The 16,855-nt window shown below is 32.2% G+C and overlaps 1 protein-coding gene across 2 annotated transcripts in view; it reads left to right on the top strand.

The window, feature by feature from the left end:
- Nucleotides 1-16,855, top strand: part of COMMD10 (COMM domain containing 10) — a 151,448-nt gene that overhangs the window by 24,606 nt on the left and 109,987 nt on the right. For both annotated transcript variants that reach the window (XM_074328583.1, XM_074328584.1), the window contains exon 5: nucleotides 9,675-9,785. In XM_074328583.1, coding sequence (XP_074184684.1) covers nucleotides 9,675-9,785 — 111 coding nt within the window. The remainder of the gene's footprint in view (nucleotides 1-9,674; nucleotides 9,786-16,855) is intronic.

Genomic DNA, 16,855 nt, shown 5'->3' with positions numbered 1-16,855 from the left:
GTGTAGGTTTCATAAACTTAATGGAATTTGCATAAAGACAGGAATTATTGGTATCTTGAAAGCACCAGGCTTTTTCTCTAACTGGATGTTTGTTGCATTAAGGCTGATATCTATGTACAGTAAGTCCTTACTTAAAATCATTGATAGGTTCTTGGAAACTTACTGTAAGCAAAAAGACATATAATGAAACCAATTGTATTACAGGCTACTTGATATAAACAAGAGTTTAGTTCCTGTGGCATATTTCTGGTCACAAAAATATCACCAAACTTCTAAATAAAGACTCACAACACTTCTAATATTAAACATTGAAATAAATGTGAGCTATACATAGCATTTAAGAAAGCTTAATAAAAACAGTCAGATAATTATTTTCCAACATGCTTATTCCAGATCAGAGTCACAGGACGCCAGCGCCTATCCCAGCAGCTCAGGGCACAAAGTGGGAACCAACCCTGGAGAGAGCACCCTTCTGTCCTAGGGCACACTCACTCACTCACTCACACTCACACAGTTGTTCGTGCTGGGACAATTTAGTCACGCCAGTTAACCTAATGAGCACATCTTTGGGATGTGGGAGGAAGCTGGAGCTCTTAGAGAAAACTCATGCAGACGTGGGAAGAATGTGCAAATTCTGCACAGAGAGTGGCCCTGGTGAGAAATTGATTTTTCTTCTTCTTATCAACCTTATAATGAAATGACATTGAATGAAACAAAAGTATTTAAGGACTTGCTGTATATAATATTTAAGAAAACCACATATATGAAATGCTGGAAATTGAAGATAATGCCAAGATATTATTTGTTGTTATCCATTGTATGGTGGAACTTTATTATGTTTTGAGTTTTAGATAATCCCTTGGTTAGGACAAAAGTAGGGAACCACTTGCATCTTTTCTATTAAATTAATTGGTAATTTAATCGCCATTTATAATGTTATTCTATTTGCAAATTTGTCCTGGGTTCCAAACAACTACATTTTTTAGAATGCAACTTTGTAAAGTTGTGTATTGCCAGCTTAAAAATGAGAAATGAAATTTAGGATCTCCTGGAGGGCCTCCAAATAACAAACTGTTTAAAATTTTGCTGATTTGATTAATGAACCTGTTTGAGCTGATTATAAGTACCTTCTTCACATTCTACAGCATTTTCCAAAGGAATAAAGGTAAAAAAACTGAGGTATCATTTGTGCTCTTGTAGTTGACTGGTATATAGAATGTTTCCAATGACATGTACTCCTAAGTTGGTGGTGTTGTCCTATGGCCTTTGGCAAACTCTGTACAAAGATTGTCTGAGGAAATTAATCTCTGTACATTATAATGGAAATAATGGAAACTTCTGTATTTTAGACAAATGTAAAATTACTCTGAATCTATTATTTTAAACAAAGATTTAATTACATACACACACATATATAGATACACATGCCATTATTAAGGTATCATAGTATGATCTCAAACATTAATAAATTGATTTTCCCAGCAGGTATTGCTTTCTCAGTGATACAAGTTTATAATGAGAAATGCTTAAGAAAGCTAATCTTATTAAGCAGATTACATCAAATTGAAAAATGCCCTTTTCCCTTGTGTGAGAGATTTAGAGAAAGTTCTTATCTCATGTTTCATTTTAAATGTGTAATTTTAGGAAACAAAGAATAGAGAAAAGCGAACTAAAATTATAGGGACCTTTTAGAGGAGTAGGTTTGCTTTAAATGCCACAACCAGTTATCTAAGAATGAATTTAGCCAATTTTCCATAATTATTTTCATGTATTAGTCTGTCTCCTCTTCTTCATGCCCCTTCCCTTTTAAATGAATGAGCCTTTGGAGATGATTATAGATTTCCATGCAATTGTAGGAAATACTACAGGAAGACCCCAGGGATCCTTGTCCAGTTTCCCCCAATGGTAACATCGCACATGACTGTAGTGCAGTGTCACACCCGGGACACTGACGTTGATACAGTCAGGATACAAGGGTCACATGTTACCCTTTTATAGCTACACTCAGTGCTCTTTTATGGCCACTTCATGCGCCTCAGACAATCACTAATCTGTTCTCCATTTATAATTTTCTGGAATTTCTATGATTTCAAGAAATGTAAGTAAATGGAATCATACAGTATGTAATGTTCTGGGATTGATATTTTTTCACTCATCATAATTCTCTAAAGATTCACTCTAGTTGTTACATGTATTAGCAGTTATTAATTCCTTCTGTTGCTCAATTGTATTCCATGATATGTATATAAAAGAGATTGCTTAAACAGTCAACCTTTGACAGACATCTGAGTTGTTTCCAGTGTTTGACTAATACAAGTAAAGTTGTTATAGACATTTGTGTAGAGTTTTTTGCATGAGCATAGGATTTTACTTCTCTAGAATAAATGCTAAGGAGTGTAATTACAGGGATATGTGGTAGCTGAATGTTTAGTTTTATAAGAAACTACCAAACTGTTTTCCAGAGTGATCGGATTATTTTGCATTCCTATTAACAATGCATAAGGGATCCACTTCCTCCAAATCCTTGCCAGCCTTTGGAGTTGTCATTATTTTTTATTTTAACTGTTCTGATAGGTTAGTAGTGAGCTCTCATTATAGTTTTAATTTGCATTTCCCAGGTAACTAATGATGTTGAATTTTTTTCTTGTGCGTATTTGACATCTCTATATCCTCTTCAGTGGCATGTCTCTTCATGTCTTCTGCACATTTTCTAATTGTATTATTTGTTATTTTATGCTGAGTTTTAAGAATTCTTTGTATGTTTTAGATACTGGTCCTTTCAGATATATGGTTTGCAAATATTTCTCCCTAATCTGTAGCTTGATAGCGGATTTTGGAAAGCAAAAATTTTTTCATTTTGCTGGAAACGAATTTATCAATTTTTCTTATGGATTTTGCTTTTGGTGTCAAGCCTAAGAACTCTTTCCCTTGCCCTAAATCATTTAAGAACTCCTTGCTTAGTTGTTGTTTTTTTAAATAAAAATTTTATTCATGTCCAGGATCTCTGTTAACTTTTGTGTAAGGTTTGTCAGTTGGTTGAGGTTAAGTTTTTTGCCTGTGGTTCTTGAGGTTCTTGGATTACTGATTTGATATTTTTTTCTTTTCAAATTTAAGCATTTGGTGCTTTAAATTTTTCTCTCAACATTGATTTAGCTGTATCCCACAAATTTTAATATACTGTGTTTTCATTTTCAATTAGTTCAATGTATTTTTTTTATTTTCCTTGAGACTTCCTTTTTGACTCATGGATTATTTGAAAGTATGTTGTTTAGTTTCCAAGTGTTTGGAGAGTTCCCTGTTATCTCTTTCTTATTGATTTTTAGTTTGATACCATTATGGTCAGAGAACATACTCTGTATGATTTCAATATTTTTATTTGTTAAGGTGTGTTTTATGGCCCAGAATATGATCTGTTTGGTATTTGTTCTGTGGGTGCTTGAAAAGAATGTGTATTCTGTTGTTGAGTGAAGTGTTCTGTAAATATCAATTAGATTCTTTTGGTAACGATGATATGATATTGAATTCTTCTATATCTTTGCTGATTTTCTGTCTAGTTATTTTATCAGTTGTTGAGAAGCAGGTGTTGAAGTCTCTAACTATAGTTGTGGGTTTGTCTACTTTTTTCAGTTCCATCAGTTTTTGCTTTACATATTTTGCAGCTTTGTTGTTTGGTCATATACATTAGGACACTTAGCCCTGCTTTGTCTTATTAATCGATTGATCTTTTTATTGTTATTTAATATCCTTTATCTTTGATAATTTTGTAGCCCTCCCTGCTTTGTTTTGATTAACATTTACGATATATCTTTCTCTGTTATGTTACTTCCAAACAATCTCATTATATTCGAAGTTTTTCTTTCTGTATAGCATGTAGTTGTGTCATTTTTAAACATTCATATATAATTGACATATAATGTTATATTAATTTCAGATGTACAACATAATGATTTAATATTTGCGTATACTGCAAAATGGTCACCAAAATAAGTCTAGTTAACATCTGTCATCACACATGGTTACAAGTTTTTTTTCATATGATGAGAGCTTTTAAGATTTATTCTCTTAGGAACTTTCAAATATACAATACACTATTATTAATTAAGTCACCATGCTGTCCATTGTATCTCTAGGACTTATTTATTTTATAACTGGAAGTTTGTACGTTTGACCAACTTACTCCCGCCTCCCCCCTTGCCCCCCCCCCGCCCCGCTACTGGCAACCACCGATGTATCTAAGGTCTCTTTCTTTCTTCCTTCTTTCCTTCATTCCTTCTTTCCTTCCTTTCTTCTTTCCTTCCTTCCTTCCTTTCAAGATTCCACATGTAAGTGAGATCATGTTGAATTTGTCTTTCTCTGTCTGACTTATTTCACTTAGCATAATGCCCTCAATCCATGATGTTGCAAATGGCAAGATTTCCTTCTTTTTTTGTGTGGCTGAATAATATTCCATTATATATATCACATTTTCTTTATTCACTTATTCATTGATAGATGCTTAGTTTGCTTCCATGTCTTGGCTATTGTAAATAATGTTGCAATGAGCATGGGGTACAGATATCTTTTTAAGTTAGTGTTTTCATTTATCCTTTGTATAAATACCCAGAAATGGAATTGCTGGATCATATTGTAGTCCTATTTTTACATTTTTGAGGAACTTCCATGCTGTTCTCCACAGTGACTGCACCAATTTACATTCCCACCAACAGCACATAAGGGTTCCCTTTTCTCCACATCTGTGCCAATACTTGTTATTCTTGTCATTTTGATAATAGCCATTCTAACAGGAGGTGATATCTTAATGTGGTTTTGATTTACATTTCCCTGACGATTAGTGATATTGAACACCTTTTCATGTACTGTATTTCCCTGAAAATAAGACCTAGCCGGACAATCAGCTCTAATGCGTCTTTTGGAGCAAAAATTAATATAAGACCCGGTCTTATTTTACTTTAATATACTATAATATAATATAATGCCGGGTCTTATATTAATATAATATAGTGTAGTATAAAGTATAATATAATAATATAATATAATACCAGGTCTTATATTAATTTTTGCTCCAAAAGACACATTAGAGCTGATTGTCCGGCTAGGTCTTATTTTCTGGGAAACATGGTACTTAGTAGCCATCTGTATGTCTTCTTTGGAAAAATGTCTGTTAGATCTTTTGCCCATTTTCAAATCATATTATTTTTGTGCTATTGAGTTATATGAGTTCTTTATGTACTTTGGATATTAACCCCTTATCAGATATATGATAAACACATATATTCTCCCATTAGGTATGTTGTCTTTTTGTTTTGTTGATAGTTTCCTTTGCTGTGCAGAACCTTTTTAATTTGACGTAATCCAAGTTTTTGATTTTCAGTTTTGTTGCCTTTGCTTTTGGTGTCAAATACAAAAATTTATTGAAGAGACTGTTCTTTCTCCATCTATATTCTTGGCTCCTCTGTCATAAATTAATTGACCATATATGCATGAGTTTATTTCTGGACTCTATTTTGTTCAGTTGATCTTGGTGTATATTTTTATTCCAATACCATACTGATTTGGTACTATAGCTTTGTAGTATAGTTTGAAATTAGGAAGTATGATGCTTCCAGATTTGTTCTTCTTTCTTGAGATTGCTTTGGCTTTTTGGGATCTTTTGTGGTTCCATACAAATTTTAGGATTATTCTGTTTCTGTGAAAAATACCATTAGAATTTTGATAGGGATTGCATTGAATTTGTAGATTGCTTTGGGTAATATGGACATTTTAACGATGTTACGTCTTCTTATCTATAAGCATAGTATATCTTGCCACTTATTTGTGTCTTCTTCAATTTCTTCCATCGGTGTCTTATAGTTTTCGGTGTACAGGTTTTTTACTTTGTTGGCTAAATTTATTTCTAGGTGTTTTATTCTTTTTTGGTGTACTTGTAAATGGGATTGTTCTTATTTTCTATTTCTGGTAGTTATTAGTTTATAGAAACACAGATTTCTGTTTATGGATTTTTGTAGCTTACTACTTTACTGAATGTGTTTATTAGGTCCATGAGTTTTTTTGGTGGAGTCTCTAGGGTTTTCTGTATATAATATCATGCCACCTGCAGATAGTGACAGTTTTACTTCCTTTCTGATTTGGATGCCTTTTATTTCTCTTTCTTGCTTACTTGCTCTAGCTAGGACCTCCAATACTGTGTTGAATACAAGTGGTGAGAGTGGGCATCCTTGCGTTATTCTTGATCTTAGAGGAAAAGCTTTCAGTTTGACCCTCAGATTTAAATTTTAATACGAAATAAAACAAATTATGTTAAAATGGTTCCTAATATTTTAATGTGCAAATCTCTGATCTACACAGGACAGAATTTTATTTTAAATAGTAGCAAATATAGTTTAGCTAAGTAAAAATTCTCCATTAGACATTGTTGTTTCATATGTAATTAAAATATCGATGTCTGTCATATCTGTTTCTCAGTTATGAGTCTCAGGAGAATAATTAAATAGTATACTGTGACATTTTCACCTTGGCAATGGGACTTTGCCTTATTCATATTTATATTGTCAATGCCTGTTATAGACATGGCAATTCACGTTTTAAGCAACGTTATGAATTATAGCTGACCCTTGAACAACATGGATTTGAGCTGCATGGGTCCACTTATACTTAGATTTTTTTTCAATAAATACTGTAAATATATTTTCTCTTTCTTATACTCTTAATAACTTTTTCTTTTCTCTAGCTTACTTTACTGTAAAAATATGGTATATAATAGTATACACATAGCATACAAAATATGTGTTATTTGACTGTTCATGTTATTGGTAAAGCTTTCGGTCAACAGTAGGCTATTAAGTTTTTGGGGAGTCAAAAGTTACATGTGCGTTTTTCAACTGAACAGGGCTTGGTGCCCTCACCCTCTCAGCATTGTTCAAGGTTCAGCTGTACTTCTTTCCTCAGCTTTTCTTTGTCTTTTAGGACATTGATGTTTTTGATGTGTATATGCCACTTATTTTATATGATATTTCTCAATTTCTGTTTTTCTGTTGTTTCTTTATGATCAAATTTAGGTTATGACATTTTGGCTAGAAAGCTGTATAAGGGATGTTGTGGTCTTCACAGGATATCACACCTAGAGACACGTGATGTCCATTTGCCCCTTTTTGGTGATGTTAATTTTGATACATTGGTTAAGATGCTGTTTGTTTTCTCCACTGCATAATTATACTTTTGTAACTAAAAAGCAATTGTGGGTAGACACTTTATGACTATGTGTTCCAAATCAAACTTTCACCACTTAGATTTAATATCCATTGATGATTCTTACTTGAATCAATTTCTTGTGACTTTTGATTTTGATATAATTTCAAACTTAGAGAAAAGTTGCAATAATAACATAAGGAACCTCCACATACTCTTTACTCTGATTCACCAATTGTTTACTTTTTATATTTTTAATCTGTAAAATGGGGATAATAAGAATAGTTATCCAAGTAGTGTTGGTTTCGTCTCCCAGTTTTACTGAAAAGAATTTGTTTTTCTTATTGTTTTATGTAACTGTAAAGTATCCTCTTATAATTCTAGTTACCCTTTCTATGTTTCCTCATCATTTAAGGTTTCTGAGTACTGATCATTTCCTATGAAATTTTATGTGTGGATGTGTATATGTGCATATACCTACATATGAGCTTAACAATGTGACTTACTTTTTAAATTAACTCTTTCACGTGGTCTTGGGACAAATATTTTTTAAATCACAAAATTCAATAGAAAAGGCTCTGGAATTTAAGAAAGCCAACCCTCAAACTTTTTTTCAGTCATGACTCGTTTCAAAATTACCTTCCCTTGTGAGTGTTCTTGATTCATTTCAATTTAATTCAATAGATATAGAGTGCCTAATATACTCAAAAGACAGAAAAAATTAGATAATCCAAATGCCTTATATTTATAATGCTTTGTGGTTTCCAAAACACTTTAAATATGCATTTTCTTATTTGATATTACCAATAATTCAGAAAAGTAGATGGTTCAGATAGATTTATTTCTCTTTAATGTGAGGAAATTGAGAGCTTAAAAGATTGTGACTTAACCAGGGTCATATAGCTAGTGAATGACAGCCTCAGCATGGAACCAGAGCATAAGCTTTATGTTTAGGTCTCTTTTTAATTCTCCCATGCCACCTCTATGCAGTGAGTAAGCATGCATTAATTTATGCAAGGGCCTGACCACAATGGGGTATGCTTAATTTATTCACTTAATATTTATCTTCCTCATTTATCTTAAGTGCTTAAAGGACAGGGATAAGATCAGTTAAATGAGATCAAAACAGTTATAGGTCCACACGAATGCCTAGAAGTTGCTTTTCAATTAAGATAGTTATGTGTATCAAATTGGTTGTAATATGTTTTTTCTTGTTTCATTGGAGGATCTATTGAATGTGACTATTGAAAATATTAGAGACTGCTTACTGTAATCAGTATTAAAGATCAGCACTATTACATTGATTTTTTTTTCCTTGTGGCATTATGGATTATGTCTCTGCAACATTTTCCCCCTTCTTACCCATAACTTGTAAAAGGTTCAGTGCCAGAGAGAACGGAACTGTATCTTTATTTTCTCATCACATCCTCTCTCAAATAGATAATACTTCCATTGCTCTCTTTCCAATTTGGCTTTGAGTCACTGCTGTGATTCTAGCTGTTGAACAGGCTTTCAAGTTAGCAATTAGTATTCTGGTTAAGTAAAAATTGTTGTGAGGCTGCCATTCTTGCCATTGCAGCTTAGGTAGTTTTACTAAATCACTTATTAGGGTCATGTTGTCAGAGGCGTATGACAATTGCATTTCACAAAACTTCCCTAAATATTGATACTTGAGATTTACTGGAAATATCTAAAATTTTATACTCTTAGTTCTGAGATTGAAGAAACCAATAATCTGCCAGGTTCAATAAAACCACATTTAGGCTATGTTAGTCTGTCTTTACTATTTTTGCCTTACCTGATTAAATTTTGCTGTTGTGTTAATTAATAAATTCAAAGGAAATGTTCTAATTAGTTCCTGTCACAGCTGGGCACCATAGTAAGTTAGAGTACTTTGGAAAACATGACAATCTATTGGGTAACACCTGCTCACTAGTAGGTATCAATTCTTTGCCTGGCTCTATTCCAGTCTCACTAACTGTGTCTAAATGTGTGAACCTCTTACCACCTGGGCACTTCAATATCCCTCTAAATTTTTTTAAAAAAAAGGTCTTACCTGTGTTCTACCTATGCAAAGAGTTTGGAAAGATAATGGAAGGTCATTAAAGTGATTATCATCAACATATGCTATTTACTGGTTAAAATTTATAACTATTTAAAAATCATTGGCTTTAAAATATACATTTTTAAAATAGTAATGTACTATTTAAAAACCATTGAGTCTCTTAATGTACTTTATTGCTTAGTCTTAGAACTTTTATTTTTAGAACAGAGTAAATTTAAAGACCAGTTTTACTGTTGAATTTGACAGACACCTAATGAGCCTAAAAGAAGAATTTGCAGAGTGTGTCAGATAAAGGAACTCCGGAATCGAATTTCCACAAAGTCCAGGCTCTCCATGTTCATTCCAGCTGAGTGGAGATTTGTTTGAAGTTGACTATTTTCTTCCTTCCGATCATCTGATTCTAATTTGTACTTGTCTTTTATAGCTAGAGACGGTAGGATGGCAACTTAACCTTCAGATGGCTCACTCTGCTCAAGCAAAATTAAAATCTCCCCAGGCCGTGTTACAGCTAGGAGTGAGCAATGAAGATGCAAAGGTAAGAAATGGTAGCTCATCGAAATGATGTATTTTTTTTTACTACCTCTTGTACTTTATTCTTAGACGGGTCTTTGCTCTCAGGATTGAAAATTTAAACACAATTCAATTAAAATTAAACAATGATTAACAAGTTGACAGGTCTTTATTTTTGACAGGTTTTGAGTAGGAAGTTACGTATCACTTTGCTATTTATTTGAAGAAATAGCTTGTCTTGCAATGTGCCTTTCTTTCAAGAACATAATGTCTTCTTTTAAATTCTGCAATGGAAAAAAATGATAGTAGCCATATAAAATTATGGTTTTAATGCTTTAGATATTTGTGGGTATTCCTGAGTGTTTTGTGTTTTAAGCTGAATACGTATGGTAGAGGGAATATTGTTGTTGTCCAGCCAGTGCCTGGAATATGAAGATGACATGATTTGTGTTTGTGTGTTTGTATTATGTGCATGCATGTGTTTAAATCCCAGCTCTTGTAAAATAGAATTTTGGATTAGTTTTATACTGTGTGGTGATTTTTCCTTCAGTATTAGTTTCAGAAAACTTGAACGTATTATCAAAAGTTAAAGTATTTTATGGAATAGTTTTTCTTACTGTAGCATATAGAGAAATGCATATTTCAGAAATCAATGAGAGCTGTTTTTTATATTTTAAGGTTGTAATTGATTATCTTTTTAAGATAGAGAAGGGGGAGTAACCTTATTTCCTCTAAACAAATGAGACTTTGTCTCACTTTAAGACAAATAAAATAGAGGTGAGAATGAGGTAGGAAGATCTGAAGAAGGAGAGATGACTATGGATGGATGTGATCAGAGAATAATGGAAGAAATACTATTATTTGTAATGGACATTGAAGGATGGGAATATTGTGACTTTTCATTAGCATTCTCACTATTCATTATATCAGGCACATTTCTGCCTTCTTTATCTGGGACCAGTGCCTAGCCCAGGTTACACGTCTACAAAATTTTAGGCAATTGAGTTGGGTCTTATTATGTATAATTTGTTAATTTATTTCAGTATTTCAAAAATATTTCATTTCATACATTTTCACCAGAAAGTGTAATAATATAAACTTGGTGGTTAAGAGTCAAACTGACTGATATACATGCTCTGCAATTTAATAGAAGTGTAACCTCGAGTGAGTTACTTAATTTTTATCAGTGTCAGTTTTTTCATCTGTAAAATGGGCATACTATTATCTGTCTCACAGGGTTGTTATGAAGATTAAATATCCAGTGTATGTAAAGTGCTTAGCCTAATGCCTAGATCATGGTAAATGCTCAATAAAGGCTGGCTGCTGCCATCTCTGTCATCATCAATAAAACTTGCTTGGCCAGTGAATAAATATCTCTTTGTTTTAAACCAAAGCTGTCATTCCTGATGAAATTAACCTTTGTTTTTCCTTTCCCTTGCATTCTTCCTTCCTTTTATTTCTTGATCATATTTTTCATATTTATTCTTACTGGGAATTGGAGAGGCAAAGGACAGCCTGAAAACACCTTTTATTCTCCCATGAACTAGGGAAGGCATTCCTTTAGGTTTCAGATAACAAACTGGAACTCACTGGTACAGAATGGGACTCTGCCATGAGTGAAAGAAACCACACACGGGTCTGCATCCATACATGCATTCATTCTCTAGGTAGCTAGATACTTTCACTGCTGTATTTCTCTTGACTACCATACGTTAAGGAGCTAAGTGCAATTGATAGGTTGGAAGGCTGCTATTTTGACCATGTATTGGGTATGCTTTCAGCACCACGACTTTGGCCATGCTTGTCTTTGTCCTCCCAGCAACTTGATTATGTCTTCAAAATATGTCTATGTCTCTTATATTTTTAGGCAGTAGGAATGAATGAATACTAAAAGAGTCATGTTTTTAATTCATATTATCCAGGAAGTCTATACAGATGTGAAATCCAACTCATTTGAAATAATGATATGTGCACATTTGTATTTTTCTGTTTATTGCTGTTCTGAAATTTTGGATGAACATTGGTTACCCTTACAACTTGCAGAGCTAGAGAACCGTTTTTATTAATAAACAGATACATGGGGGAAAGAGCAGCAGCACACAAATGTAAAGGATATTTTCATTTTTATGTAGATTTAAGTGAACCTCTTTCTCTGTATTGTGTATCTCCCCTATAGCATTATGTAGATTTGGTCCGTTTCTTATATCTCCTAAGCAATAGATACCTAATGGAGTGTACAACCATTGTCAACCTGGACAGAAACACGCCATCTGCAAGTGATGTGACAAGTCCTAGCTGTAAAGGAACAGTTAACTACTACACCTTTGTTCCTCTCAGTGACACGTTGCCTGGAAATTTTGCTTTTCTTTTGTGTACGTTGTCTCTGTTTTTATGATCTAGTATTCTATTCTTTGTACTCTTATTATCTGGTTTCTTGATGTTAGTTGTTAAGTAACTCCTGTCATTAAGGACAACCCTCTACCTTCCCCCAAACATTTACTCTTTTCTGAAATGAGAAATCAGGAATTCTTGACAGGTTGGAATATTAGATGAAAAGAATTGGAGTGTGGAGGATGTTTTAAAAACCAGCTTTGTTAAAGGAAGGGAAAGTGATTATTAAAAGGAAGATGAAAAGTTAATCACTGATTAGTTTATGATGCAAAATACCACAAAGTACCAAGTTGTCATACTTACGAAATTGGTGTTTGTTTAAAACACGAAGCATTTAGGTAAATTTAGGTAAAATTATTTTAAATAGACATTTTGCAGGGCAGCTATCCTGAAAACATACATATATTGAAATAATTCTGAGATGATTAGAGGCAGTGCAAATTGTTAGAGAATATTTTGATGGTATTTACTTTTGAGTTGCTGAACTTAACTGTAATTTACTGAAGAGTATGGTTTCTAAGAATGTCTTTCTTCTCGTTCACTTCCAACATACACATGAAAAGTGTAGCCTGCAGTGAAGTTTTAATTGCTATCACGTTTGATAACATTGTTGTACTGGTCTCCGTTCTCTTAGAACATTTCTGTCTCAAGGCTTTCCTGTTTTGCTACTAATTTTATCATGAAAACTGGGTGATTGTAGTTTTTCCTACAGTATTTTGATATCCATTCTAGTTGTTTTCAGTTAATTGTCTTAGTGTTTGTCTATTGCATTTAGCAAAGTGAGATTATTTCCTGTTTCACAGATACCTTAAAAAAGGAGTTTGGTTTTTTTCAATGTGTGGGGTTTTTTTTTTTTTGGTTTATTTCATTAGGGGGCAGTAGAGCTCTTTGCTTACCTAACCTCTGGCATTCACAATGTTATTTGAAATAACATTCAAAATAATTTGTGAAAGTCAGTAGTTGTGGGAAATGCTAAGTGTTTACACTTCTAATCTGTATATAACAATAGACTTCTCTTGTTTCCATCAACAAAATTAATGCCTATTAATCAGATATGTATAGAACAAATCAATGAAATCATCATGATTTCAGTTTGTTAATTTGTATGTGATCATTTGCCAAAATGATATTTGTTAAAAGCCTTCTACACTATTGACTTTTTGGTTACATTCTGTCTCTTATATTAACTTCTTTATAAGAAAAGAGAACAAAATAATCCCTAAGATAGTTGAATGGCTTTATTCGGTTATAGTCAAACTAATTCCAGGCTAATCATAGACAGTTGACATTTATTTATTTATAGAGAATAGCAGTTTTATATGTAAAAAATGTTGGTAATTTTGAATGACATTAAGACATTAACTGACTATTTTAAAAACACTAAAATATTTAAAACTTGCCATTAATCTTGCATTGTTGCATTTTCCACAGTAAAATAATTGTTGTTCAGGACAATTATGTTTTGTTAATGAGTGATTCTCAATTTTTTTTGTATGTCTTTTAAGAAAGAATCCTGTGTTTCATTTTTTTCTTCTTTTGAAACAATTAGGATGAAATCACCTTGATAAGAGAACTTTCATTTATGTTAATGTTAAATTGGATTATACTCAGGTTGCAGAAGGTACTTTAAAGATGGGGAATTATGATTTCGAATAAAGTTAGGACTTTCAATACCAATTTTTTGAGTTAGAGATCTTTATTTTTATTTTCAAAATTTATAACAAATTCTATCCAGAGTGAGAAGAAGCAGGGGAAGCCCTTTTTTTAGTGCTTACTTTGTGCTAGATATGGTATTACTTCCGTTAAAACTCTCTTCAAGGTATAAATTATTCTTATTATCCTTATTGTATATTAGGTTGGTGCAAAAGTAATTGAGGTTTCTGCAATTATTTTTAGCTTTTTAAAACCGCAATTAGTTTTGCACCAACCTAATAGATAGATTGAGAAATGGAAACATGTGGAAGTTCAATTATTTTCCTACATTTACAACTAATAAACAGCAGTATTAGGATTGAAATCAGACAGTTTTATTTCAGAGTCCTATGCTATATTCATCGCTAGGATACTCTGTAATTGTGCTTATTTAATAATTTTGCACTTGACCCTGTAATGTTTCTATGTTTCAAAATCTTAAAAGCTCTTCTAAGATGCAATGATTGTTTTATTGTTGTTTTTCATAAAATTATAGTTATATGTATTCTAAACTTTATTTTCCTTTTTATTTGATTAAATTGAAACAATCTGAGACTTTAAATCAATGAGAGACACTAATATACACTTTTATATATAATAGTAAGTAAAGTTGTATGTTTTCAAGTTGTTATCTCAGTTCAATAGAAGCTGCATTAAAAGACAACAATACAAAAACGGGGTGAGGAAGAAAAAAAGCTGCATTTATTAACACACCTTATTGTGTGGGCTGCATGACATTGACGGTGATGTCTTACGAACAAAAAATAGGGTATATCATTAAAAAGAAAACACATTCTTAAATCTAGTTATGGCAGATTTCTCAGTGAGAGAAAAATACATATGCTGTTCAAATCATGAATTGTTGAATTAAAAATTTAAAGTCTTTTGATCTCATTAAGGGTGATGTTGTGCTGCCTGATTTTGAAGGACCTTCATATCTTTCTGAGCTACTCTCATGAGCAGGTCTGAATTTTACAAATGTTGTATTTTTATTAACCTAATCTATATAGGGAATATATTATCATATTCACATGATAATTTTAATTTATTTTCCTCTATTATAATAGTTGCACATATTTATAATTGACATTTTAGAAAATATAGGAAAAAAGTCAATTAAAAACAAATATAATTCCAGTACCCACAACAATTATATTTTGCTACATGACCTTCCAGTTTTTTCCTATGCATCTATTAACTTATAAGTGATTAAAAAAAAATAGTGATGCTCTTTTTTGACCTAGGAAAAAGAATTGAAGTTTTATTAGTAGTGTTCAATATTAGATATGGTTATGAGAAGATAATTTCATTCATGGATCAGATTTTTTTTTCCTTTTTGCAAAAATAGCATTTATTTCTTTTTCTACAAAGTACTATCTTGTGATCTGAAGAGACATTCTATAAAGCCTTGGGCTTTTTACTCACTGATTTTGATCAGAAATTTTATAAACTGAGTTTTGTCTCCAGCGCTTTTGTGTCAAGATACTTTTATTTGTATCATTTGGGATGGTTATTCAGGGTTCAGAAAATAATTAAGACAGGTTAGTGATTTTTGTTCTTGAAATGATTGATGAATATTGACTGTTTTTTTAAAAAAAAAGTGGATTTTTTTATTACCTAAGTTGTATATGTTTATTTTGGATAACTTGAAAATTGTAGCGATGTGGAAAGAAAAACTTACAGATTTATCATCAAGATGCAGCCAAGCTATTGGCTCTCTCGTTTTTAGTGTTTATTCTATGCATACTTCCCTTTAGAGTCTGATCATATGACTTCTTTGATTTTACATTCTGTATTTTTCACTTAACTCTATAACAAACCTTTTTTATAGTACTTCAAACTCATCACTAATATATTTTAAATAATTGCATCATATTTTTGGCTATGACATAATACAGTTTTTTGCCAATTCCTCTATTATCACATAGTGAGTTTGTTTCTAGTGTTTTTCTACTGTATTGTGATAAACATCTTTGTGTATACATACATAGTAGGTGCTTAATAAACATTTATTGAATGATGAATGAGTGAATGGAGCCTCCTTGGTATTTAGGGTCATTCCCCAGGAGTATCCTTACTTGGTAAAAGGGCGTAAACAAAAATAGGTCTTGCTGTAGTTTGATAAATGGCTTTCCATAGTCATTTTGGGAACATACACACAAACCCAAAGGTTACACTGAAGGATTTAAGAGCTTCTGGAGAAAGGTGTAACCCTACTACCTCAAAAATAAGTTCGTAGATAACTAGTTAAGTGGATAATTTTAGGAGACCAGAGGAAAGCCCAGGTATTTTTGTAATATAGAGCCCTCTTTTTTATAATTCCTTTATTCCATTAGTGTATATAAATTAAACACGCTTTTGTTATATGTGTTTACTTTGTTGTAGAACATGTAGAAGCAATCTGATCAAATAGTTTAGCAGTTAGAAAAAATAGAAACAGCCCTATTTGTTAGATAATTGCCAGATACTTTGAAAACAAAAGAGTGGTTCTTCAGAACCAAATTTGTTTAAATATTCCTAAGGCTTCGTGGCTCTACTTTTCTGATTTTTAATTTGTTTCATATTCTTTTTCGTCGTGATCAATTTTTCAATGATAGTATCTTTCAAGGTGTCATTTTCTAAATAAGAGTAATACAAAAAAGTCTTTTTTCAAATTAGTGATTTTTTAGTTTTGTGATGAATATGACTTTCTAAAAGATCATATGTATATTCAAATATATTGAAGTGTTCAAATCCTATGTGTATAGCTTCTTGATGTCGCAGTGAACCTCTTGAACGTGTGTGAGAGTGTGTCTGTGTATGTGTGTGTGTAAGCTCTTTTCCATATTTCAGGCTACCTAATGGAAAGTCTGCATTTATCCACGATAAGACTTCATAAGCTAACAAAAATATTGCTTTTAGACACTATTTAACTTCGATGAGTAAAAACAGACAAAATATTAGTACACAATTAGAGTGTGATAGAATTTAATATTGTGAAGAAAGTGATACAAGAGTCTTTTTCAAAATTTT

Source organism: Rhinolophus sinicus, linkage group LG03 (assembly GCF_036562045.2).
Source record: "Rhinolophus sinicus isolate RSC01 linkage group LG03, ASM3656204v1, whole genome shotgun sequence".
Classification (NCBI taxonomy): Eukaryota; Metazoa; Chordata; class Mammalia; order Chiroptera; family Rhinolophidae; genus Rhinolophus; species Rhinolophus sinicus.
The sequence above is the reverse complement of the archived record's forward strand: the minus strand, read 5'-3'. Positions and strand labels throughout refer to the sequence as shown.